The sequence below is a fragment of the Cervus canadensis genome, chromosome 10 (assembly GCF_019320065.1).
Source record: "Cervus canadensis isolate Bull #8, Minnesota chromosome 10, ASM1932006v1, whole genome shotgun sequence".
Lineage (NCBI taxonomy): Eukaryota > Metazoa > Chordata > Mammalia > Artiodactyla > Cervidae > Cervus > Cervus canadensis.
This window is the reverse complement of record NC_057395.1, coordinates 60,265,517-60,290,931: the sequence shown is the minus strand read 5'-3', so window position 1 is coordinate 60,290,931 and position 25,415 is coordinate 60,265,517. Positions and strand designations below refer to the sequence as shown.

The 25,415-nt window shown below is 46.3% G+C and overlaps 1 protein-coding gene across 1 annotated transcript in view; it reads right to left on the bottom strand.

The window, feature by feature from the left end:
* Positions 1 to 25,415, bottom strand: part of TTLL9 (tubulin tyrosine ligase like 9) — a 46,027-nt gene that overhangs the window by 12,906 nt on the left and 7,706 nt on the right. The window contains exons 3-10 of the mRNA XM_043478846.1: positions 20,241 to 20,333; positions 18,350 to 18,461; positions 16,099 to 16,284; positions 8,443 to 8,511; positions 7,716 to 7,790; positions 6,487 to 6,577; positions 5,400 to 5,440; positions 4,468 to 4,555 (exon numbers count right to left, since the gene is read on the bottom strand). Coding sequence (XP_043334781.1) covers positions 4,468 to 4,555; positions 5,400 to 5,440; positions 6,487 to 6,577; positions 7,716 to 7,790; positions 8,443 to 8,511; positions 16,099 to 16,284; positions 18,350 to 18,461; positions 20,241 to 20,333 — 755 coding nt within the window. The remainder of the gene's footprint in view (positions 1 to 4,467; positions 4,556 to 5,399; positions 5,441 to 6,486; positions 6,578 to 7,715; positions 7,791 to 8,442; positions 8,512 to 16,098; positions 16,285 to 18,349; positions 18,462 to 20,240; positions 20,334 to 25,415) is intronic.

Below are 25,415 nucleotides of genomic sequence, written 5' to 3'. Positions count from 1 at the left end.
AAACTTTTATGACCCTCATAGATAAACAGATAAAGGATATTAAAACCAAACCAAACCAAACAAAACAAAACAAAACTAGTAAAAGGCCATCTGGGAAAGTGCCCAAAGTTTCTAGTACTAAACGATACACAATTTTAAAGGAATGTAAATGGGGGGAAATGCAAATTGGAAGAGATGCAAATTCTAAGGCAAAAATCTGCTTCCCCAGCAAATCAGTTACATTTTTTTAAAACTTTTTTATTTGGAAAAGCTCAAAACCCACAGAATACTCTCAAGAATGATGTAATGAATGACCATATACGCTTCACTTAGATGTGACAATTGTTTAGGAAATGTGTTTTGTAATCTGTTTAATTGTCCCCAGTGCTGGGGAGCTGGGGCTAAATGGACCCTGTCAACGGGAGGGTAAAAATATGAGGAAATCTGGAAAACAATCTGGCTGATTCCTTTGACCCAGTAGTTACACCTCTGTGAGGCTATATAAAGGAAAAAAATTTAATATAGTAAAAGATTTATGAAAAAAAATGCTTCTCTACAGCATTGTCTGTCATAATAGGAAGAAACTGACTACCTCCCAAATGTCTGCAACAAGTACAATAGGATTAGTAAACCAGGGAGTCTACTCAGTGGAATACTTTGTAACTAATAAAAAATGTCTGTAAGGAAAATACTTAAATAAGGTTCAGTGAAAAAAAGGTTATATTTATCTAGTGGGATTGTTGCAGGAAGGGGGACCCCTTCCAGGGCCCGAAACTGAGCTCTTGTCTAGCACTTGGAAATGAATTGTCCGAGGAGACACATGGGCTGACAAGGCAAGAGATTTTATTGGGAAAGGACACCCGGGTGGAGAGCATCAGGGTAAGGGAACCCAGGAGAACTGCTCTGTGGCTCGCAGTCTCGGGTTTTATGGTGATGGGATTAGTTTCCGGGTTGTCTTTAGCCAGTCATTCTGACTCAGAGTCCTTCCTGGTGGTGCACACCTTATTCAGCTAAGAGAGAAGGATTCTGGGAGGTGGTCGGGCATGTGGTGTCTCCTTTTGACCTTTCCTGAACTCTTCAGGTTGGGGGTGGCTTACAACAAAGGTCCGTCTGGTCAAGGCTATGGTTTTTCCAGTGGTCATGTATGGATGTGAGAGTTGGACTGTGAAGAAAGCTGAGCGCCGAAAAATTGATGCTTTTGAACTGTGGTGTTGGAGAGGACTCTTGAGAGTCCCTTGGACTGCAAGGACATCCAACCAGTCCATCCTAAAGGAGATCAGTCCTGGGTGTTCATTGGAAGGACTGATGCTGAAGCTGAAACTCCAGTACTTTGGTCACTTCATGCGAAGAGTTGACTCATTGGAAAGGACCCTGATGCTGGGAGGGATTGGGGGCAGGAGGAGGAGGGGACGACAGAGGATGAGATGGCTGGATGGCATCACCGACTCAATGGGCATGAGTTTGAGTGAACTCCGGGAGTTGGTGATGGACAGGGAGGCGTGGTGTGCTGTGATTCATGGGGTCGCAAAGAGTCGGACACGACTGAGTGACTGAACTGAACTGAACTGAACTATAAGTTCTGTGTTCCTTACCTCCTGTCGTAAAATGCAAATTGTTACTATGGTGCCTAGCCAGGGTGGGCAGTTTCAGTCAGTGTGCTTCTCCTAACAGGATCACTCATATATAAAAGGGTAAGCAACAACAAAAATTTCAGAGGAAATACATCAAAAAGGTTGTTTCTAGTGTGACTAGAAAAGGTTTCTCTTCTTCCCTCCTCCTTTTTGTACATTTCTCCTGGATTTTCCGATTTGTCTTCAAAGAGCTATACTTTTATTATGAAGGCTATATCTTCTAAATGTTTTATTATCTTTATTATTAAAGTAATGCATATCAGTTGCAAGAATAGTTCATAATATAGAGAAATGTTAAAGTTAAAAATAAATGTTTCTTGACCTGATTTTAATCCTCTAAAATTTTTTAAAGTTAATAGATTTGTGAACCTCCTTTCATACTTCCTTCTAAACAAAAACGTAAAAGCAAAAAATGGAATTGTAAACACATCCCAGTTCTACACACACATGCTGTTTCCACCTCACATTCTATCGTAGACACCTTTTTTTCCCCCTGGCCGCACTGCATGGCTTGTGGGATGCTTGTGGGATATTAGTTCCCTCACCAGGGATCGAACTCTGGTCATCAGCAGTGAAAGCACTGAGTCTTAAACACTGGACCACTAGGGAATTCCTGTAGTTACCTTTCCATGACATTTCAGCCACCTCACTGTATTCAACAGCTACACAGGATCATGGAAATACTTTATCATTCATTTTACCATCCCTCTATGGTGGATTAAACTGTTTCTGCTTGTTCACTATTAGAGTGTTGAGGTGAATATTTTTTCATTATGAGTATGTGTATCTGATTTATGTATTTGAATAATTGTGTGTAAATTATATATATAATATGTGTATTTGTTTAAAGTCAGCTAAATAATTTTATATATTAATATTATTATTTTGCAATCCAAAGTTGCTTTATTATTTTAAAAGTTGGTGTGTAATATCTGAAGCAAATAAGGCAAAATATTAGTAACTGCTAAATCTGGATGGTAGATGCATAGATTTCTGTTACAGCGTTTCCTGCAGTTTTCTAGATAATTTAAATATTTCAATATTTAAAAATTAAAAACAATTAAACAAAGGGATGAAAATTATGTGTATTCACTCACTGTGAAAACAGCAAAGCCTTGTTAAACAGAAACTAGCCGTGGGAGAGGCCTCAATTTAATAATGCTCTATGGTGCCTAGAGATAAACAAACATTTTAAAATGAGGGCAGGAGGACCAATAACGTGTACTGAGTAGTCACTCTGGGTTAGGCACTGTCTAAATGCTTTACATGTATCGTTTAACTTTATTTATTTTTAGGTTTTTTTTTTCCTTGGCCACGTGGCATGTGGGATCTTAGTTCCCTGGGATCGAACCCGTGACCTCCACAGTGGAAGCATGGAGTCCTAATCACTGAACTACCAGGAAGTCCCTCATCTAACCTTAATAAGAAATGAGGTGGCAAAAAATGAACCTAAAATAAATTTGATGAGTTGCATATGACAAATTCTTGTTAGCATCACAAAATAAGACATACTGGAAATGCTGAAGTTGGCTAAATGGAAAGAAACAAATTGTAGAAAATACTCAGGAAGGCCTAAGCCCTTCTGACATTCAGGGAATGCAAATGTATTACCTTGGACAGACACTTAATTGAATGATGAGATTAAGGCAGAGCAATGTGAATTGGCTAAAAGCATTAGCTGGATTGCTCAAGCCAGAAGCTTGGCAGCATCACTTGCTGCTTCCACCTCTTCCATATGAAGGTAATCTAGTCCTGCTGGTTTATCTCCTAAATATTTATTTCTAGATCATTTACCCCTTTTCCTCTGATGCTCATGTCTAAAAGTCTTAAAAACAATGTTTGCTCTTTTTATTTTGACCAGATAATACACTCACATAGTTCAAAAGTCAAAAGTATAAAAATGTATATAAGGAATATCTCCTCCGCCTAACCCCAACACTGTCCCCTCCCATTCATTTCTCCTCCAAGTCAAATTCTGTTTCTAGTTTCTTGTCTATCCTTCCAGAGATGTTTATGCACAGATAAAAATATATACAGAGATATACATTTTAACATGAATGGAAGCGTCCTTTCCACAGAGTTCTACACTTAGTTTTTTTTTCCAATTAACAATACCTCTTGGAGATTATTTCATCAGTACATAAAGCACCTCCCCTGGTTCCTTTTTACCAGCTGGATAGTATTCTGTTGTATAAATGAGCCATTCATTCAGTTATTTCCTATTATTTTTTGCTCTCACAACAAGGCTATGCAGTGGATAACATTTAAACCTCTCTGTTCCTATCCTATATTGTGAGTGTACCTGTAGGATAAATTCCCAGAAGGGAATTGCTGGATCTGTGCATTTGTTTTTTGATAGAGATTTGCCAGATTGCTGCCTAAGCAGTTGTACAGTTGACACTTCACCAGCAATGTATATACTCCCCTAGCCTTGCCAATCCAGCATGTTATCAAAATTTTCATATCTGCCAATTTGGTGAAAAAGGCACTGTATTCGAGTGAATGAGTGAGTCAGTGACTAGGCACATAAAGGGATGTGAACATTTTCCAAAGGGGCTCAACAATCCTATGAATCGAATCAATGTGAAATGACGATCAAGCAGGGAAGCTTTGGGTGAGTTGCTCTGAGCATAGCAGGGCTGTTTCCCTCAGGTCACTGGGGGATCCCCCACCCTCTCAAGACTGTAAGTTCCCCGAGGGAAGGGACCAGGGCTGTTTTGTTCACTGCTGTATCTCCTATGCCCTGATCGGAGTTTGACATCTGTGGAATGAATGAGCTATCTCAGGACCAGCCAGAGGACGGGAAGGGCAGGGTGCCTGGAGGATGCCAGGGGCAGGTGGGGGAATCCTAGGATACACTGGTCATCAATGCTGTTCAGTGTGAAGCGGGTGTTGGAGAATCGGGCGAAGCCATCCCGGTACAGCCAGGCCCGCAGCGGGATGTACTATGGGGGAGATAGGAATGGAGAGAGAGAAAAGGGAAGGAGGATCAATTCCAGCACTTTCACACCTCCTGGCTTTTGCACCTGCTGTTTCCTCCACCTGAAATGCTCTGCCTTCTTTCCCACATCATCCTGCAAGAATCTGCTCAAACATCAGCCTTCTCTGGTTCGATCCCCTCCTTCCTGGGCGGAAGAGTGGGGATGGAGGGATGCAGAAGGGAACAAAATTAATGGGCCTTTCCTCTGCTCCACCATCACATGTGACACCCGCCAGACGGTGAGCTCCAGGAGGGCAGGGGCCGAGCCTGTCTTAGACACTCCGATATCCTATGCCCAGCATATTGTACCATGAAGGTTTACGTGTTTGTCGAATGCATGGGTGGAGGGAGTATAGCAGCTCTTTGGTTAAGAGAGTCGGTTGTCAGGATCCGAATCCCTGCTCTGCCACTCACAGCTGTGTGACCTTGAGCAAGTCGCTCAACCTGTCTGATCTATCTCCTTATCTGTAAAATGAAGCAAACAAAAGAAGCTACCTCCCTGGTTAATTAGAAGGGCTGAAAGAAAGAAAATCTGCTAAATACTGGGCCTGGTACTTAGTAGGTGCTCAATAAATGTTGGCTGTGGTTACCACGGATGACTGAACGAACAGAGAAGGAAGGCAGAGACGATACAGATACTGGGGCCTCTGAGATGGAGAAGCTTAAATCCGTTGATCACCCCCTGGGCTCTCCCAGGCAGGAAAAACCAGACAGCTCACATGGGTGCCCCCAGAATGGCTTCTGCCCGGTCCCCTGGGCCAGCTGCCCCTCCCCCACCCTGGAGGAGAGCACCTGTCTTGGTCACTCACCGACATCACCAGCACGTAGACACGCAGGTCAAACTTGCGGCCTGTCAAGCAAGGGGAGAATGAATTGGCATAATGAATACCAATGGTGTGTCCAGCACCAAGCTAGGTTTGGGAGAGATGGCAGTGGACTGGCCCGATGTGAATCCCAATAAAACCACAGGAGGTGCCAGGTGCCTGCTGAGCCCAGAGTGGGCGGGGCCTTTGGGCAGGAGGTGCTGCCTGAACAGAGGCCCAGAGAGGACTAAGGGGGCTTGTCCAAGGGCAGAGTGCAAGGAGACGAGGTCAGAGGTCAGCAGGGGCCAAGTCGTGTGCGGTTTTTGGGTCTTGTTCCAACAACCATGCGAAGCCGCTGAGGGGTGTCTGACCCCTCTGGGGACTGTGTGTGGAGTGGAGCAAAGGGGACCAGAGCTGTGGGCATCAGTTAGGAGGGAGAGGACAGTGGCCAGAACTGGGTATGGACATGGCCAGCTAGGAAATTCAAGAGCTGCGCGGAGGCTTGATGGAGAACCGGATGTAGGAGGAGAAGAGAGAGAGACGTTTCCAGAATAGTCTCCACCTTCTGGCTTGGGGTGGGGACAGTTCTGTCCCCAGGTAGGGAGACTGAGGGGTGAGCCAGATGGTAAGGGGAGGACAAGGCTAGATTTTAGTCTTGTTGGGTTCGAGCTGCTGAGAGATGCTCTCAAGGGGATGTCACAGCGTGTGGGACATCAGGGTCTGTGGTGTGGGACAAGGTCTTAGCCGGAGAGAGAAATCTGGGGGTCACGGGATCTGGGTGGTGATTAAAGTCATGAGGGAAGATGGGGTCACTGGGATAGGGAGGGGCGGAGGAGAGACCCACAAACGTCCCTGAGGAAGGACAATGTCTGAGGAAGTGAGAGGAGGCAAGTGATATTAATGCTGTTCCATGGGGCCTCTTCAGAGCACTGGCCCCTCTCGGTCAAGACCCTGCAGGACAGGGCTCCATCTTTGCATCTCATCATGCCTGGCGGCAGGCTGAGCCCGTGACTGGCTGCTAATCCAGGCTTGTTGACTGACTAACCGACCGACGATCCTGTAGAAGGGCAGGGAGCAGAGACGGCCATCTCACCTCCTATCAAGTAGGGATTTTCGATGTAACGCTGAGCTACATAGTTCTCCACGGGAATTTCATCTTTCTGGTCATCAGAACTTCTTGTGTCCTAGTTGTAATAATAATTGTTATTAACATTTTGCGGGGGTAGCATTTCCTGTGTAAGAGGCCTTGTGTTAGGCTCTCTACTTTGGGTATATGATCTGATCCTTAAATCAACCCTGTCAGGAAAGTACTAATATTATCACCATTTTACAGATGAGAAACTGAAGCACAGACAGGGGGAGTGACTTGCTCAAGGTCACACAGCTGATGGGTGGTATAGCTGGGAAGTGGTCTCACACAGGCTGGGCCCAGAGCCTGGGCATTTAACAATCCAAATCTGGTCTGTCCAGTAGGGCAGCTACCAGTCACATGTGGCTATGTACATTTATATTTAAATTGATTAAAAGGAAATGATATTCCATGTGACAGTACAGATGAAACTTGGAGGCATCATGCCAAGTGAAAAAAGCCAGACCTAAAAGGACAAATCTTGTCTGATTCCACTTACACGAGGTGAGAGTAGTGAAATTCTTAGAGATAGAAAGTAGGAAGGGGGCTGTCAGGGGTTGGGGGCGGCAGGGCAGAAGAGAGTTAGTGTTTAATGGGTACAAGTTTCAGCTGGGGAAGATGAAAAAGTTCTAGAAATGGAACACAGTTTGCACAAAACTATGAATGTACTTAATGCCATTGAATTGCACACTTAAATAAGGTTAAACTGAAAATTTTTATGTATATTTTACAATAGTCAAAGAGGAAATAAAAGTCCAGCCTTTCAAGTTGCCCTAGCCTCATTTTCAGCGTCCGGATATTAACATGTCACTAGTGGTCAGGTCATCAGAGGGCACAAGCGTGCACCATTCCCCCGACTGGAGAAAGTCCCATTGGTGGTGTTGCTGCAGCACCACGCAGGCCTCCAAGGACATTCCTCTCCCTTCTCTTCCTGCTGATTCTTTGCAGCCAGCCCAACTCCCGGCCTTTTCACCTCACCATCTGCAAAGCCCTTTCCCACCCATTGTCCCCTTCACGGTAACCCTGTGAGAAAACCGAGGCCCCGGGGCAAATGTTACTTGCTTGGTGAGGTCATCTGGGCCCAAGGGCAGAATTGTCTACACCTACCATCACCCCCTCCCTGAAGATATGCTTCTCCATCAAAGCAGCCAGTTCTCTTTCTGGGGTCCTGGGCCACCCCTACTTATACTCACATGGCTGCCAGAGGGATTGACAGTGTTTCGGGCCGGCTGGGCCTCCAGGCTGGTGAGCTTCTTCCCAGCGGTGCCCTGACAGTTTCATGGGAGGAACAGGGACACACAGTGAGGAATGGCAGTTCATTTATTGTTCCCCTGCTGCGAGCCTGCTAGCGCAGTAGGTGCGGGTTGTGACAGCCTGCTCCCGTCACCCGGGTGCACCATTACCATCTCTCAGGTTCAGAGGGGTTCAGCACTTTCCCCAAGACCACAGAGCTGCTGAACAGTGGGGACAGGGTTGGGACCAGCATTTCTATTACACTGATTCCTGGACCAAGACAGGCTTGGGCTGGGGGCCAGGGAGAGGGCTGCCTCAGGCTTAGTCCAGGAGCCGGAGGAAGAATTAGCCAAACTCCCCCAGCCAGATGAGTCAGAGGCCCAGGAAAAGAGCGTACTGTTCTCTTAGACACACTAACTCATCGCATCTTCAGCGGGTACTATTACTATCCTGATTTATTGCGGGCATCAAGAAGTGAAATAACTTGCCCAAGCTCACAGCTAGGAAGTGGTAAGGTCAGGATTTGAACCCGGGCAATTTGACTCCAGAGACCCTGCACCCATTGGCAGGCCTGTGGGCAGAGCTCCTTTGCCAGCCCTCTGAGCATTGAGGGTGAGGAGGAGGGGCCCCAGATCCCTGCAAGGGGGCAAAGGAGGTGTGGGGAGGAAGGGGGAGAGGAAAGCTCACCTTCTTCCAGTCCATGATGTCCTTCAGCCTCCGGAAGAGGAAGATGCCCTTCCCCTGTGACCGGGCTACCTGGGGTGGGGGTCAGGGTAGAAAGATTGGCTCTTAGCTCCATGTGGTTCCCTGTGGGCCCTTGGACCTGGGGCCCTTCCCCAGCATTTATCTGTCTCCAACTCCCTCGTGGGCCTCCCAGCTGTCCCCAAAGATTGGCCCAGCACAGCCTTGAAGGGGTTGGGACAGAGAAGGTGTTAAGCCAGGCGGGAGGGAGGGAGGGAAGTAGGGAGGAAAGTGAGAGACTTGGTTCACAAAGGCACACAATTGCATGAATAATACAAAGGAGCAGACAATTAAAAAGCCATTTCTAACAGTCCTGGGAACATATCATCCAATTCTTTTTTTGGAAATCAATTTGCCTTCCTAATTAGATTTTGCTTCAGCTAATACTGAAGTCAGTCTGCCTTTACTGAATCCCAGAATGGATAATTTAAAGCTTCAGAGTCTCAGGGTTGGGAGCATCTTTTTTTTGGGGGGGGGGGCGGGGAGCATCTTTAACATCATGCAGAGCAGGAGGCACCAAAGACATTGCTCCCTCTGTGATATCCCTCTACAGGTCACCTGCCTGACCTTGCACATTCACAAAGCCAGGGAGCTCACTACCCTCCCCCACCCCTAGATAGCCCATTCCATGGCAGGATAGCTCTATTAAGCAGTCATCCAGAAGGTATACACTAGGTGTGCTTGGCTTTATGCTTTAGCAATAATCCAGACCTCATGGACTTTCACAGCTTAGTCTGTGTTGGGCTAAAATTCTGTCTGCCTGGTACTGGCCTCAAGGGCCTCCTAGAACAAATCTGACTCCTAGACCCCAGAAGAGCCCTTTTTAATTATTTGCAGCCATTGAGCAGGTGACCCAGAGTCGTTTTTCTCCAGCATAAATGCACCCAGCCTGTGCAAATTCTCATTTCGCTCTCATCTTCTTGGAGCATGGCCCAGCTGGTTAAAAGCTCTTTATACAATGTGAGATGGACAGAGCTGTCACTGACATGCCTATTCCAGAAGATGTCCTCCTAAGGGAAGAATGCTAAAGAGTGGAGAATAAACTTCCTGCATGGTGATTTATCAGGGTGGTTGAGATTGGAAATTATCTAATATCTAGCCTGCTGGACTGTCATTTCCAAAAGCAATCATGATATTCCCAGTCCCATATGTCTTCCACAACCTTATTACCCTCCACCTTCCGTCAAGAGCAGAAATAGCTGTCCCTTCTCCTTGAATCTGTGTGAGCCTATAGGACTGTCTCAGCTATTTTTGTGTACAGCAGAAGTGATCCTGTGTGAGTTCCAATAGTGGGTCATAAAACACAGTACAGCTTCCACACGCCTTCTCTTGGAGGATGGTCACCCTGGGAACCCAGCCACCATGCTGTGAGGAAGCTCAGGGCACATGGAGAGGCCCATGTGAAGGGCAGCTGAGTCTTCCAGCCCTCAACCCTGGCTGAGCTCCCGGCCAGCAGCCAGTACCAACTTGCCAGCCGAGCTAGTGAGCCAGCTTGGCAGTGAATTCTCCAGCCCTCGGTAAAGCTGCCTTGATAAATGCTGGAGCAGCCATAAGCCCAGCTTGGAGACTCGTGAGCTACATCAGAGATGACTGTTGTTTCAAGCCTCTGAGTTTTGCAATGAAGCAACGGAAACCGAAATTTAGGGGAACAGTTCCTAACAATCATAATGTTAGCAGCTAAGATTTCTCAGCGATGAACCAGGCACACAGATTTCACACTCATGACCTCTTTAAAGCATTTCAAAAAACTTGTATGTAGGCATTAATATCCCCATTTTGCAGCCAAGGAAATCAAGGAACAGAGAGACCAAGCCCTCTGCTCAAAGTTACCTAGCTTGTAGGTGACAAATCCAGGCTGGTTAAATCTGTGTTTCATAAGCCTAGGGCTCACTCAGCTTCTGCAAAATGTGAGGGAGCATGCAGAATTAGGTGATAAACATGGTGTCACTTCTGGGAGCATCAGTGTTACTTGACAAATCAGGAGGAAAATACTTTTATAGTATTTTTATTTAAAGATATGTTATTGATTGGGCTTCCCTTGTGGCTCAGTTGGTAAAAAATCCACCTGCAATGCGGGAGACCTGGGTTCAATCTCTGGTTTGGGAAGATCCCCTGGAGAAGGGAAAGGCTACCCACTCTAGTATTCTGGCCTGGAGAATTCCATGAACTCTACAGTCCATGGGGGTCACAAAGAGTTGGATACGACTGAATGACTTTCACTTTCACTTTCATGTTATTCATTGGAAAACAATACAAGTGGGTTATTAAAATGAACCCAGTTTGATTTTGTATCACCTGCAGCCACTCACAGCCCTTCACCCCCTCCCTCCCCTTGCCATGCCCTTGGGGGCCATTCATCACAGGTCATATTCAGTGGGTGTTGCAGATGTGGTTGGTGGCCTCCCTAGCAACCATTCTCTTTCCTTGCCAAGGGAACTCCATTTGGGTCTCCTCTTCCCCACAGCCCTGCCCTCTGGGGAGGTCTGAGCTCTCACAGTGGTTCCACGCCCCCGCAACATGGTTTATTCAGGTGTGAGCTGGCAGGATGCCAGGGGAAGTCTGCTATGGCGACTTCTGGGAATTTGTGTCTTCCTCTAAAGGACACAAAACTAGGGTATTCCCTTATTCCTGTGGCAAGTGGAGATGTGAGGCAGGTGAGTTAGGGCTGCAGCAGCCTTGTTGTGACTGAGAGGAGCAGTCAGCCCACTGAACTGGGAGTAGATGATAATGTAGAACTGCCTAACAAACCACCCCTGGATTTGCACGACCTTCCATCAAAGGAAATTCCCTGGGGTCTGTAAATTTGAATGAGGAAATTTTTTCATCTTTATTTTCATTAACCCATGACCAGATTTTCATGTTTCCTTCCATTATAAATGCAGGCATGAAATCCTAGCAGTGTTAGCCAGGCCTGTGACTTGGCTCTCAAAAGAAATCACAGTTATTTTCATATCGCATTACAACTGTCGCTGATATAGCTGTCTCCAAATACTGCTTATACTCGTTACAACCTCGAAATTATGATAACGATTGGGCCTGCTGCTAAACTCTCTTTAATTGTTAGTGAAAAGCACATATACTCCTGCAGCAGAAGGAATGTGTTAATAGTTTGTGGCCGTCTGGTGAGAAGTGCCCACAGGACTCTGACTGCAGTGCTGCAGTGAAGCCCTGCCCTGCTGGCCAGGCCAGAGACGAGGATGCAGGGACACGAAGTCTGGCCCACTCCTGGGACACAGGGGACTTCTGACAACAAATTGGGCTCGAGGCCTCACTGGGCCTCGCTGAGCTCCCCTTAGGCCACCCTTCCTTCACTCTCTCCCTCACTGGGGTCAGACATGGTGGTGTTATCAGCACCCCTAGCCTCTCCCAGCTCCCTCCCCCTTGTCCCACAGGCCACACTCTGGCCTGTTGAATCTTGTCTTGGCGTCTATTTCTCAGAGGACCTGGACTAACACAGTTGGTAACTGTTTTACAACATAGTTGCTTTCTTTAACAGTCAGACACACTCTATGCTAGGCTTCTAAAAACCCTGTTCTGTGATGGGGTCCCCACATTTCACCAGATTCCAGAGACACAGGCATGAGAATAGTTTAGAACCCTTGCCTTCTCGTCTGAGCTGCTGTGAGTTGGGGTTTTCTGTTACCTGCCATCCCAAACATCCCAACTCTTGGGAGAGTTCAGTGAAAAAGTGTGAGAAGCGCTGGTTGGGGTAAACCCACATGAGAAAATGTTAAAAACTCGATTTTTACCATCCTGTAGTTTGGACAGAGGCCCCCAAAGCCCAGCACAGCCCAGTGGTCGCCCCAGATGCTCACAGCCCTTAGTGAAGTGTCAGACCAGCTCTGTGGACACAGTGAGAGACTGACAGACAGGGCCCTGAGCGCCTACCACCTGTCCTCCCAGCCACACAAGGGAGGCTAGAGGAGCAAGCATGGTCCCCATGAGCTGGGTCCTGTTCATTTCCTTGTCAATCCAGAGGGCCTGGGCTAGTGGGAGAGAGAGAGCGCTTAGGTGGAAATAAGTTTGGATTGAGGTGATTTATACACTAGACTGATGGGATGAGAAGACGGGTCCCTGTATGTGTGCACTAAGTCGTGTCCAATTCTTTGCGACTCCGTGGACTGTAGCCCGCCAGGCTCCTCTGTCCGTGGGATTCTCCAGGTAAGAAAACTGGAGTGGGTTGCCATGCCCTCCTCCAGGGGAATCTTCCCAACCCAGGGATCGAATCCACATCTCTTGTGTCTCCTGCATTGGCAGGCGGATGTAGTAGGGTGACATGAAGGGGATGACACTGTCTGCTCCCTTTGGACTCAGCTCAACCCTCTCCTTCCAAGACTGCCCTGCCCCCACTGAAGAGGAAGATGAAGGCTCACAGGCCCCAGGGAACCATGCACAGGAGACATTGGAGGGAAAGGCTGGCTGGTCGCTGCCCCAATGGCCTGGCCACAGCAACGATGTGAAAAGTCTGGTATATGAGTGGATGATAATTGGCTGGGTCACAAAGGCAGGCCTTGTGAGAATAGAGGGACTCAAGGGGCTTTCTCCCTCTAATTTCCAAATTTAGGGCAATGTCCTATTTTTTAACATTTCTCCACACCAAAGGGATCCAAACAACAGGATCCCAGAACTAATGATCTGGCCCACTGGTTCTCAGAGTGTGGCACCCACACCAGTAGCACCCTTATAACCCAGTGTGATGGTTAATTTCATGCGTCAACTTGGGTGGGCAATGCTGCCCAGTTGTTTGGTCAAACGTTTGTCTAGATGCTGCTAAGAAGACGTTTTTTAGATGTGATTAATATCTACAATAAGCAGACTTTAAGTAAAGAATATCATTCTGGATGATGTGGGTGAGCTTCACTCATTCAGATGACAACTTAAGAGCAAAACCCGAGGGTTCTGGAAAAAGAACAATTTTGCTGCAAGACTGTAACAGAGAAATCCTGCCTGAGCTTTCTGTCACCACAGTTTAGACTTACCAGCCCCCACAATATCACACGAACTAATTCCTTACAGACGCACACACACACACACACATACACACACACCCCCTAATGGTTCTATTTCCCTGGAGAGTCCTAACTGCCCCATTTGGGAATTTGTGAGGCATGCAGATTCTCAGGCCTCACACCAGGCCTAACTGAATCCAGTAGAGTGGGTGCTTCAATCAACTCTCCAGAGGATCCTCGCGTGTGAGAACTACTTCTCTACAGTCTCATTACTCAAAGTGTTGTCTGTGAACCAGCCCCAGTGGCTCACCATGAGTGGTTAACAATGCAGATTCTGAAGTCTCATCCAGACCTGCTGAGAGGGGCTCTGCACTTTAACCAGATCCCCAAGGATTTGTGAGCACGTCCAGATTGGGGAAGCATGGACCCAGTGCTCCCCAGGGGCAGGGGGAAGAAATGGTGTTGTCTAGACTCTGTGAAATAACAATAAAAATGGTCAATTGTTAGGCACCTAAGTGCAAAGCACTTTATACAGCTTATACAATTCATGTATACAACCCATGTAACTTCAATGAATTATCTCATAACCCTGTAAGGCAGGTGTGTCCATTAAGGGCATTTTACAGACGAGGAAATGGACTGAGAGGGGCTGAGTAACCTGCTCAGGGTCACAGAGCTCGTGAGTGGTGGCTCAGAATTAGAACCCAGGCTTCTGACTAGAAGCACGAACTCTCCACACCCCACACCCTAGACAGGGAGCCTCAGCGATTCAGGAGAGAGGAGACACACACACACACACACACACACACATGCACACACACACAAACGTGAAGCCAAGATTCCTCCTCTTAATTACAGCTGTCGTTGTGTCGCTGCTAACAAAGGCCGGGGGCTGGGAAAGAAATCAACTTAATGTGCAGTTGCTTGTTCCCAATTAGCACAAATTACCATGTGTCTGAGAAGATAATACTGGGAACTGGGATCCGCCCCAGTGGGTTGCAGTGTTCCTCTGCTTAACACCCATCCAAGCCCTTCTCATTGGCCTTCCCTTCTCCCAGGGAGGGGGATGAGCCTTCCAGCCACATATCAGAGGCCTGAGTAAATCCTGGCTCAGTCCCCTTTGGGAGCATCCATTGTTTTTTGTCAGTTTCCCCCTCCATTCACGTGTGTGTACCTGTGAGTGCATGCTTGCTAAGTCGCTTCAGTCATGTCCGGCTCTTTGTGACCCTATGGACTGTAACCCTCCAGGCTCCTCTGTCCATGGGATTCTCCAGGCAAGAGTACTGGAGTGAGTTGCCATGCCCTCCTCCAGGGGATCTTCCCAACCCAGGGATTGAACCTGTGTCTCCTGCACTGGCAGGCGGGTTCCTTACCACTAGTGCCACGTACCTGTGATATTAGCTAAATCTGTATCAGCCAACACTAGCCTGTCCTCAGCCTCAAGAAAGACTGCCCCCTCCCTACCCTACCCCTAGCTCCCTTCCTGGGGCTCAGCATGTTCCCAAATCCAGAAAATACTGGGGGGCTCTGATAATGCCATTCAAGGCTATGGTGGCATTGTTTTGAGAGTCCAGCCCTGTCATGAGGAAGGGCTGAGGGGCTGACAGGAGCTCTGGCATCCTTGCCCTCCTCTCAGTTTCTTGATCCCTCCAAGGACTCCCTCCAGGTGCAAGGCCTTTGTGCTTGCAGTTCCCTTCTCCTGGACTGCTCCTACCTCTGCCCTTCTCCGGGCTGACTCCTCTGTATCCTTCAGATCAAAGCTCAATTCTTTTTCTTTTAAATTTGTTTCCTTTTGTTTTTGAATACTAATTCTTACAACAACAATAACTATCATTCAGTGAGGACCTAAGATATGCTGTACTTTTGTTAACCCATTTAGTCACACAACAACATTATGCAATCGATAGGTGCTATAGTGATCCTCACTTTTCAGATGGGGAAACCGGGGCACAGAGAAGTTAAGTCATCTACCTGAGGTCACACAGCTAGCAGACGGCACAGCTAATAGTTGAACCAAAGGGTCTGGCCTCAGAGCCCAATCTCTCACTTCTTCAGAGAAGCCTGCTGAAGGACTGGAGAAAGTCCTCCTGCTGTTTCCTCTGCTGGAACCATTCTCCTGATCAACACTTGTCACAGCTATAACCACACATGTATCCTCTACCTGAGAGCTATCTCCCCACCATCCAGTTCTGTGCCTGGCACATGGCAGGTGCTCAAAGAGCATGTGTGGGATGCCTGAATAAATAGGTCTCAGGCTCCTCATCTTTAAAACAGGGCAGATAATACCTCCTCCCAAGGGCCATTACGAGAACGTGGGCAACAGGCAATGCAAGCAAAGCCCTTCTCACGGCCTGGCCATTGTTTTCATTCAAATCAGAAAGCGACTTCTCTGGGTTCCCTGCCTTGGGGGCCTAAGGCTCATTTGTTTATCTAATGAACATTTACTGAGCATATACTGTGTACCAGCAGTCACAGGTGCCGAGTCCACACACTGCAGAGAGAAGGAGATGTAGTCAGCCCTTGAGGGAAAATCAGATGGTGCATCTAAGGCTGAATTCCCAGGCAAAGTCCTGTCCAGACACGTGCCAATGAAGGAGCCCTGCTCTAGTGCCTAGGATGCCCCAACCCCCAGGCCTCAGCACTGGGCACTCACAGGTTTCATGATCCAGGTGATGCCTGGGTTTTTACGAAACTCCTCCACAAATAGGTGGTACTCGCAGGGCATCTCAAAGGTTTTGGGGAAGAAGTCGCACTTGGCTGCCTCCAGCTTTCCTGCCTCACGCTCCATTTGTTTCCGGAATCGCTTCAGGTTCTTCACCATATAGTTCTTGCGGGTGAGCTGGGCAGCAAGATGGGCAGGCAGGTCACTGATGCTCATGCTCACTGCCCTATCCACCTGCCAACCCCAACATCCCACCAACCGCGGCCCTCAGTAGACCCATTCTCTGCAAGGTAAGAGTAAGAATAAGGGCAACTTTGACTGAGAGTCTGCCAGTCTATAATGATCTCGACTAGGCAGTCAGGGAAACTGAGGCTCAGAAAGGTTGTCAGTTGCCCAGAGCTATCTAGATAACAGGCAGCACAGGCAGGGTTTGACCTGGGCCTGTCTGACTCCAAAGTTTTTGTTCTAACTACTAAGCTGCACTAACCTTTTCAAATCTCCCACCTTTGTTCCCACGCTCCCGCCCGTCCCATCTTCATGGTCTCAGTTCAGTTCAGTCGCTCAGTAGTGTCTGACTCTTTGTGACCCCATGAATCGCAGCACGCCAGGCCTCCCTGTCCATCACAAACTCCCGGAGTTCACTCAAACTCATGCCCATCGAGTCGGCGACGCCATCCAGCCATCTCATCCTCTGTCGTCCCCTTCTCCTCCTGCCCCCAATCCCTCCCAGCATTAGGGTCTTTCCAATGAGTCAACTCTTCGCATGAGGTGGCCAAAGTACTGGAGTTTCAGCTTCAGCATCAGTCCTTCCAATGAACACCCAGGACGGATCTCCTTCAGGATGGACTGGTTGGATCTCCTTGCAGTCCAAGGGACTCTCAAGAGTCTTCTCCAACACCACAGTTCAAAAGCATCAATTTTTTGGCGCTCAGCTTTCTTCACAGTCCAACTCTCACATCCATACATGACCACTGGAAAAACCATAGCCTTGACCAGACAGACCTTTGTTGGCAAAGTAATGTCTCTGCTTTTTAATATGCTATCTAGGTTGGTCATAACTTTCCTTCCAAGGAGTAAGCGTCTTTTAATTTCATGGCTGCAGTCACCATCTGCAGTGAGTTTGGAGCCCAAAAAAATAAAGTCTGACACTGTTTCCACTGTCTCCTCATCTATTTCCCATGAGGTGATGGGACCAGATGCCATGATCTTAGTTTCCTGAATGTTGAGCTTTAAGCCAACTTTTTCACTCTCCTCTTTCACTTTCATCAAGAGGCTTTTTAGTTCCTCTTCACTTTCTGCCATAAGGGTGGTGTCATCTGCATATCTGAGGTTATTGATATTTCTCCCAGCAATCTTCATTCCAGCTTGTGCTTCTTCCAGCCCAGCGTTTTCTCATGATGTACTCTGCATATAAGTTAAATAAGCACGGTGACAATATATAGCCTTGATGTACTCCTTTTCCTATTTGGAAGCAGTCTGTTGTTCCATGTCCAGTTCTAACTGTTGCTTCCTGACCTGCATACAGGTTTCTCAAGAGGCAGGTCAGGTGGTCTGGTATTCCCATCTCCTTCAGAATTTTCCACAGTTTATTGTGATCCACACAGTCGAAGGCTTTGGCATAGTCAATAAAGCAGAAATAGATGTTTTTCTGGAACTCTCTTGCTTTTTCGATGATCCAGCGGATATTGGCAATTTGATATCTGCCTTTTCTAAAACCAGCTTGAACATCTGGAAGTTCTCGGTTCACGTATTGCTGAAGCCTGACTTGGAGAATTTTGAGCATTACTTTACTAGCGTGTGAGATGAGTGCAATTGTGCGGTAGTTGGAGCATTCTTTGGGATTGCCTTTCTTAGGGATTGGAATGAAAACGGACCTTTTCCAGTCCTGTGGCCACTGCTGAGTTTTCCAAATTTGCTGGCATATTGAGTGCAGCACATTCTTCCTTCTCATCTCTAGACTCCAAACAGCTCAACTTGCCTCATCCTGAAATCACACAATCCCTCAAACATCCTGCTTGCTCCTCCTCTGCACCGGAGGCCAGCTAGCCCATGACCTTAAGCCCCTCCCCAAGGCAGTGTGTTCCTCAGGTCTGCCTCACACTAGCTCATCATGGATCTAGTGCACCTACCCCACACCTGGCATGTACCTCCAAATTCCCTTATACTTCTCCATTCTCGTCCCTGTGTCCCCGGCCAGCCGCTGCTCACTGCCATGCCCAGTCCCCGAGCCCACCCGGCTCACCTCGTAGTGGTTACGGAAGTGGCTGATCCGCACGTGCTCGCCCATGTAGGTGTGGTCAAAGTTCTCCCGAAGCCAGCTGACATCACACCAGTAGAAATCCCACTCCCCTTCGCTGGAGGCAGGGGTGGACAGAAGTTAGGACTGAGGACCTTAGCACTGCCGGGGGTCTGGGGTGGGGCAGCTGAGGGGTGAGCAGCTGTATGCCCTTTGGGGGTCTCAAGGAGGTGGTTTTGGGCTGCCGCTGCCCACCATGGACTTGGTGAGGCCTGTGAAAACTACAGGCCTGTGAGAGTGAAAACTACAGAAACGTTCCTACAAAAATCCAGGTTGCCGGCTTCCTTTGAACAATCAGCAGATCTCAGATCTGGCCATACTGAGCCCAGATGCCCCTCTCCCCCAGCGCTCATCACCATAGACAGGGCACACCCTCTCCAGATCACAGTCCCCACTATGCTACATGGTCCACGGCAACCTGCCAACCTTACCTGCTCGTGTGAACTGCTGGGGTCCTAGAAGCATCCACATAGCCACCTCTGAATCCACATTACCAAGCAGTGGAATTAGGTCACATTTGTAAGCCCTTCCCAGTTCAAAAAGCTTTCCTCTCACTGAGTCTTCAGAGCAGCCCCCAAAGGGCTGTGATCATGCCTGGAGCCCTAAGATGGGGACGGCCTTGCTCACTGAGGACACAGTAGCCTCAGGATTCACACCCAAGTCTGCCCTCCTCCAAATTCTGATCCATTCCTCACCACCATGCCAGAGAGGGGGACAGGAAACTACACGTAGCTACTAAATCCACATAGCAGAGCGGGGTACACAGAGGAGATGCCTGAAAAAGGCATGAATGACAATAAATAAAACACCATGATTACTTTCAACTTTTTTAGTAAAAAATTAGGTATAACCAAAGCCCCATGTATATCCTTGCCTGATTGTACCTCCTATTCTTTTGTCTCAAAGGAAGCCATTAGCCTGAACTTGGAATCATATCTATGAGTGTCTTTATAGTTCTACTATGGATATATGTGTGTATTCATACATGGGGCATGGCATTGTTTGGCACATGCCATGTATGAATACACACATATATACACAGTAAATGTATATATACAATTAGGTTCTGTTATTATGTCCATTTTAAAGATGAAGAAACTGAGGCACAGAGAGGTTAAGGAACTAAGTTATTAAGTGGCAGAGCAAGAAAGGCTCCAGGAGTGGCAGAGTGGAAAGACGGAAGCAGATGGGTCCCACATTTCCACACCACCTCTGAACCTCCTACATCTGGACTTCAGTGGGAGGGATAAATAAATTCTAGTTAGTCAAAGCCTCTTTTACTTTGTATCTCTGTTACATGCATCCAAATCTTAACCCTCACTAACATTAGCACCTACTATGTGCCAGGGGTTGTATGCTTGTTCATCTCAGTATCCAGAGGGCTCCGTATAGAAGAAGAAATGTAGGTTTAGGGGTCAAAACACTTGTTCAGGGTCACAGAATTAGTAAGATACCAGGACCTACTATCATGGAAGAATTCATCCCATGAGTCTGTGATGGATGCATAGAGATCAATAGGACACTGGCTGTGAAATAGTCAAATTGCATTGGGTTTGAACCCCACTCTGACATTTACTTTCTGTGTGACCTTAAACAATTGGCTTAATATCTCTGAACATAATCACACTTTTCTGGATGGTTATGAGGCTTAAATAAGACAGAGATGGCATCAGTAATGCACTTGACACATTGTGGATGCTAAATAAATATTGGCCCCGTCATAGCCAAATTGGAACAAATCCCAGAGGCCACCCAGGGGAAGGGAGAAAAACAAAGGGAGACAAAGACCTGAGGGACAAGGGAAGGAGAGATGAGGCTGGTGGAGGGGGGATCTTACTCCTTTACTTCCACCCATCCCGGCCTGTGGCGAAGGACGTCCATGAGAGTATTCATAAGAGTGGTCTTGAACCGGATTGAGGCTCTCTGCTCTCTACAAGAAAAGGCAACAGAACATTTGCTCAGAATCAACTATTTCCCTAGGATGGTCCAAGGATAGGAAGAAAGGAAAAGGAAGAAATGTTCATTCCATACCTGGAAATGCCAAAACAGAATTACCAAATTTCAGAATTTAGCATCAGAGCATGAAACACTTACAAAAATCAAATTGAGAATTACAGAATCTTTGAATCATTGAAAAATAATAGCATTCATTTTCTTCAGTGCTTTCTATGGTCTGGTGGCTTCACATAAGCCACTGCTAATCCTTTTATTAAATGATGTGTGCTGTGTGTGTGCTCAGGCGCTCAGTCATGTCCAACTCTTCTCGACCCATAGACTGTAGCCTGCCAGGCTCCTCTGTCCATGGAATTCTCCAAGCAAGAATACTGGAGTGGGTTGCCATTTCCTTCTCCAAAGGATCTTCCCGACGCAGGGATTGAACCTGTGCCTCCTATGTTTTTTGCACTGGCAGGTGGATTCTTTGCCACTGTGCCACCTGGGAAGCATATTAAGTGATAAGTATTTGTAAATCCCCCTTTCTGTCACTCATCTGAGAAGATGGAATGGATATACTTTTCCCTCTTCCTCCTACCAGGAAAACTACAACCCCAGGACATGAGATATAAAACAAACATAAGAAGACCCTGAAAGGTGGACAGAAGAAGGCAGACCGACTGGCTAAGGATCTCAGGATCCAAAGAATTGCATGTGGTAAATTCCCTGGGTTATCTTTTTGCCTCTTAGGTCCCAGACGTGGAGAGGAAGAAGCTGGCAAGTCAGAAACACCAACTGACACAGACAAAAAACTCCAATAAAAGCCCCTCTCTCCAACCAGGAAAGACAATAACTTCTGTACTCTGGCCAACTCTGTGACCTAGCAAAGGCTGAATGGGGAATCTAGACTTCCCACCGGGTTGGAACAAGGCATCCAACATCCCCCAAGACACCTGGGTAGGCTGGTGTCAGAGAAGGTCAAAGATGGAGCCAGGACTTTCATCACTAGCAGGTGGTAGTAAGATGCCCACATCTGCTGTGATGTCCACATGTGCCTGGACTTCCATCCCCACCTGGCAGTAAGGAGGCACCCCTCTCCCTTGGGTTGATTGTCCGCAGAGGCCTGGTGAAGAGTCAGGACTTTCACTACTACCCAGTGGTAATGAGGCTGCACCTCCTGTGGTGTTCGAGGGGGTCAGTCGGGGAGCAGGAACAAGGCATTCCCAGCCAGGGTGAAATCAGCAGAGGCCTAGTGGAGCCAGAACTCCCACTCCACCCAGCAGTAAGAAGGAGCCCCCTCTACCCTCAAGTGTCAGGGGAGGCCAAGTGGGGAACCTAGACTACCCTATATGACAGTAATGAGATGGTACCATACCCATTTCCCTGGCCAGAGCAGGGTCAGAAAATGTCACCTAAAATAGGTTTAAACAGGATCCAGAGTTCTTCAGCATAATACCCCAAATGTTCAAGATTCAATTGGAAATCACTTGTCACACCAAGAATCAGGAAAATATCAATGTGACTTATACCCATGCCAAAATGGCAGATGTGTTAGAATTATATGACAAATTTTCTAAAGCAGCCATCATAAAAATGTTTCAATGAGTGACTAAGGACACATTTGAAGAACATATGAGGAACCCAGGAAAAAAGCAAAGATGTATACTTTCACTACTCTTATTCAACATAGCACCAGAAGTTCTAGGCAGTTCAAGAAGGCAAGAAAAGTGATGTAGATCAGGAAAGAAGAAAGAAAATTGTCCCTTTTTGCAGATGACTATGTAAAACTTCCCAAGGAATTTAAGAAACAATTCATGAACCAATAGGTGGGATCAGTGAGATCACAGGATATAAAACGAATATTCAAAAATTAGTTATATTTCTATATATTATCGATGAGCACATGAACACTGAAATTAAAAATATAATTTACAAGTTCTTTTTAAAAAGGCATATTTAGGTGCAAATCTAACAAAACATGTGCAGAACTTATGTACTGAAAACTACAAAAGCAAAAATTCAAAGATCTAAATAAACAGAGAACCGTACCATGTACATGGATTGGAAGACTCAGTAGAGGTGTCAATTTTTCCCAAATTGGTGTGCAGATTTAATATGATTCCTGGGATCAAAATCCTAGTGAGTTTTTTTTGTAGAATAATTCTAAAATATATGTGGAAAGGCAAAGATATTAGAAGGACTTCCCTGGTGGTTCAATGGTAAGGAATTCGCCTGCCAATGCAGGAGACACAAGAGATGCAGGCTCGATTCCTAGGTCGGGAAGACCCTTGGAGAAAGAAATGGCAACCCACTCCAGTATTCCTGTCTGAAAAATTCCATGGACAGAGGGGCCTGGCAGGCTACAATTCATGGGGTTGCAGAGAATCAGATATGACTAAGCAACTGAGCACACACAAACACACAAAGATATTAGAACTAGAAGATCTAAAACAAATTTGAAAAGAATAAAGTGGGGTCACTTCAGTTCAGTCACTTAGTCGTGTCCAACTCTTTGCGATCCCATGGACTGCAGCACGACAGGCCTCCCTGTCCATCACCAAGACTCCCGGAGCTTGCTCAGACTCATGTCCATCGAGTTGATGATGCCTTCCAACCATCTCATCCTCTGTCGTCCCCTTCTCCTCATGCCTTCAATCTTTCCAGAATTAGGGTCTTTTCCAGTGAGTCAGTTCTTCATATCAGGTGGCCAAAGTATTGGAGCTTCAGTTCCAGCATCAGTCCTTCTAATGAATATTCAGGACTGATTTCCTTTAGGATTGACTGACTGGTTTGATCTCCTTGCAGTCCAAGGAACTCTCAAGAGTCTTCATCAACACCACAGTTCAAAAGCATCAATTTTTCAGCACTCAGCTTTCTTTATAGTCCAACTCTCACATCCATACATGATTATTGGAAAAACCATAGTCTTGACTAGACGGACCTTTGTCGGCAAAGTAATGTCTCTGCTTTTTAGTATGCTGTTTAGGTTGGTCGTAACTTTTCTTCCAAGGATCAAGCATCTTTTAACTTCATGGCTGCAGTCACCATTTACAGTGATTTTGGAACCCAAGAAAATAAAGTCTGTCACTTTTTCCATTGTTTCCCCATCTATTGCCATGAAGTGATGGAACCGGATGCCATGATCTTAGTTTTTTGAATGTTGCGTTTTAAGCCAGCTTTTTCACTCTGCTCTTTCACTTTCATCAAGAGGCTTTTTTAGCTCTAATTCACTTTCCCCCATAAGGGTAGTATCATCTGTGTATCTGAGGTTATTGATATTTCTCCGGGCAATCTTCATTCCAGCTTGTGCTTCATCCAGCCCAGCATTTCACATGATGTATTCTGCATAGAAGTTAAATAAGCAGGGTGATAATATACACCCTTGACGAACTCCTTTCCTGATTTGGAACCAGCCTGTTGTTCCATGTCCAGTTCTAACTGTTGCTTCTTGACCTGCTTACAGATTTCTCAGGAGGCAGGTAAGGTGGTCTGGTACTCCCATCACTTTAAGAATTTTTCAGTTTGTTGTGATCCACACAGTCAAAGGCTCTGGCGTAGTCAATAAAGCAGAAGTAGATGCTTTTCTGGAACTCACTTGCTTTCTCTATGATCCAACAGATGTTGGCAATTTGATCTCTGGTTCCTCTACCTTTTCTAAATCCAGCTTGTACATCTGGAAGTTCTCGATGCACATACTGTTGAAGCCCCGCTTAGAGAATTTTGAGCGTTGCTTTGCTAGTGTGTGAGATGAGTGCAATTGTGTGGTAGTTTGAACATTCTTTGGCGTTGCCTTTCTTTGGGATGGGAATGAAAAATGACCTTTTCCAGTCCTGTGGCCACTGCTGAGATTTCCAAATTTGCTGGCATATTGAGTGCAGCACTTTAACAACATCATCTTTTAGGATTTGAAATAGCTCGGCTGGAATTCCATCACTTCCACTAGCTTTGTTTGTAGTGATGAAAGGCAACTATTTTGCCTTTTTGCAATTCTTTTTCTTGGGCATGGTCTTGATCGCTGCCTCCTGAACAATGTCACAAACCTCCATCCATAGTTCTTCAGGCACTCTGTCTATCAAATCTAAGGCCCACTTGACTTCACACTCTAGGATGTCTGGCTCCAGGTGAGTGATCACACCATCATGGTTATCTGGGTCATGAAGATCTTTTTTTTATAGTTCTTCTGTGTATTCTTGCCACCTCTTCTTAATATCTTCTGCTTCTGTTAGGTCCATACCATTTCTGTCCTTTATTGTGCCCATCTTTGCATGAAATGTTCCCTTGGTATCTATAATTCTCTTGAAGAGATCTCTAGGCTTTCCCATTCTACTGTTTTTCTCTATTTCTTTTCATTGATCATTTATAAAGGCTTTCTTATCTCTCCTTGATATTCTTTGGAACTCTGCATTCAGATGGGTATATCTTTCCTTTTTTCCTTTGTTTTTTGCTTCTCTTCTCTTCTTAGTTATTTGTAAGGCCTCCTCAGACAACCATTTTACCTTTTTGCATTTATTTTTCTTGGGAATGGTCTTGATCACTGCCTCCTGTACAATGTCATGAACCTCCGTCCATAGTTCTTCAGGCAGTCTGTCTATCAAATCTAATCCCTTGAATCTATTTGTCACTTCCACTGTATAATCATAAGGGATTTAATTTAGGTCATACCTGAATGGTCTAGTGGTTTCCCTACTTTCTTCAATTTAAGTCTGAATTTTGCAATAAGGAGTTCATGATCTGAGCCATAGTCAGCTGCTGATCTTGTTTTTGCTGACTGTATAGAGCGTCTCTATCTTCGGCTGCAAAGAATATAATCAATCTGTGGGGTAAATCAGTCTAATCAATTTCAAAACATTATGTAGCTACAATAATCAAAACTGTGTGGTGTTCACAGAAAAAGAGGTACAGAGACCCAGAGAAGAGAAAAAAGAACAAGGAAATAGCACACAAATCTGCCCAGCTAAATTTTGACAAATGAACAAAATCAATTCAATGGAGGAAGAATAGCCTTTTCAATAAATGGGGCTGGAGCGATTCGATAGGCACATGCAAAATATGAACCTAAACTTAAACCTCATACTTTATT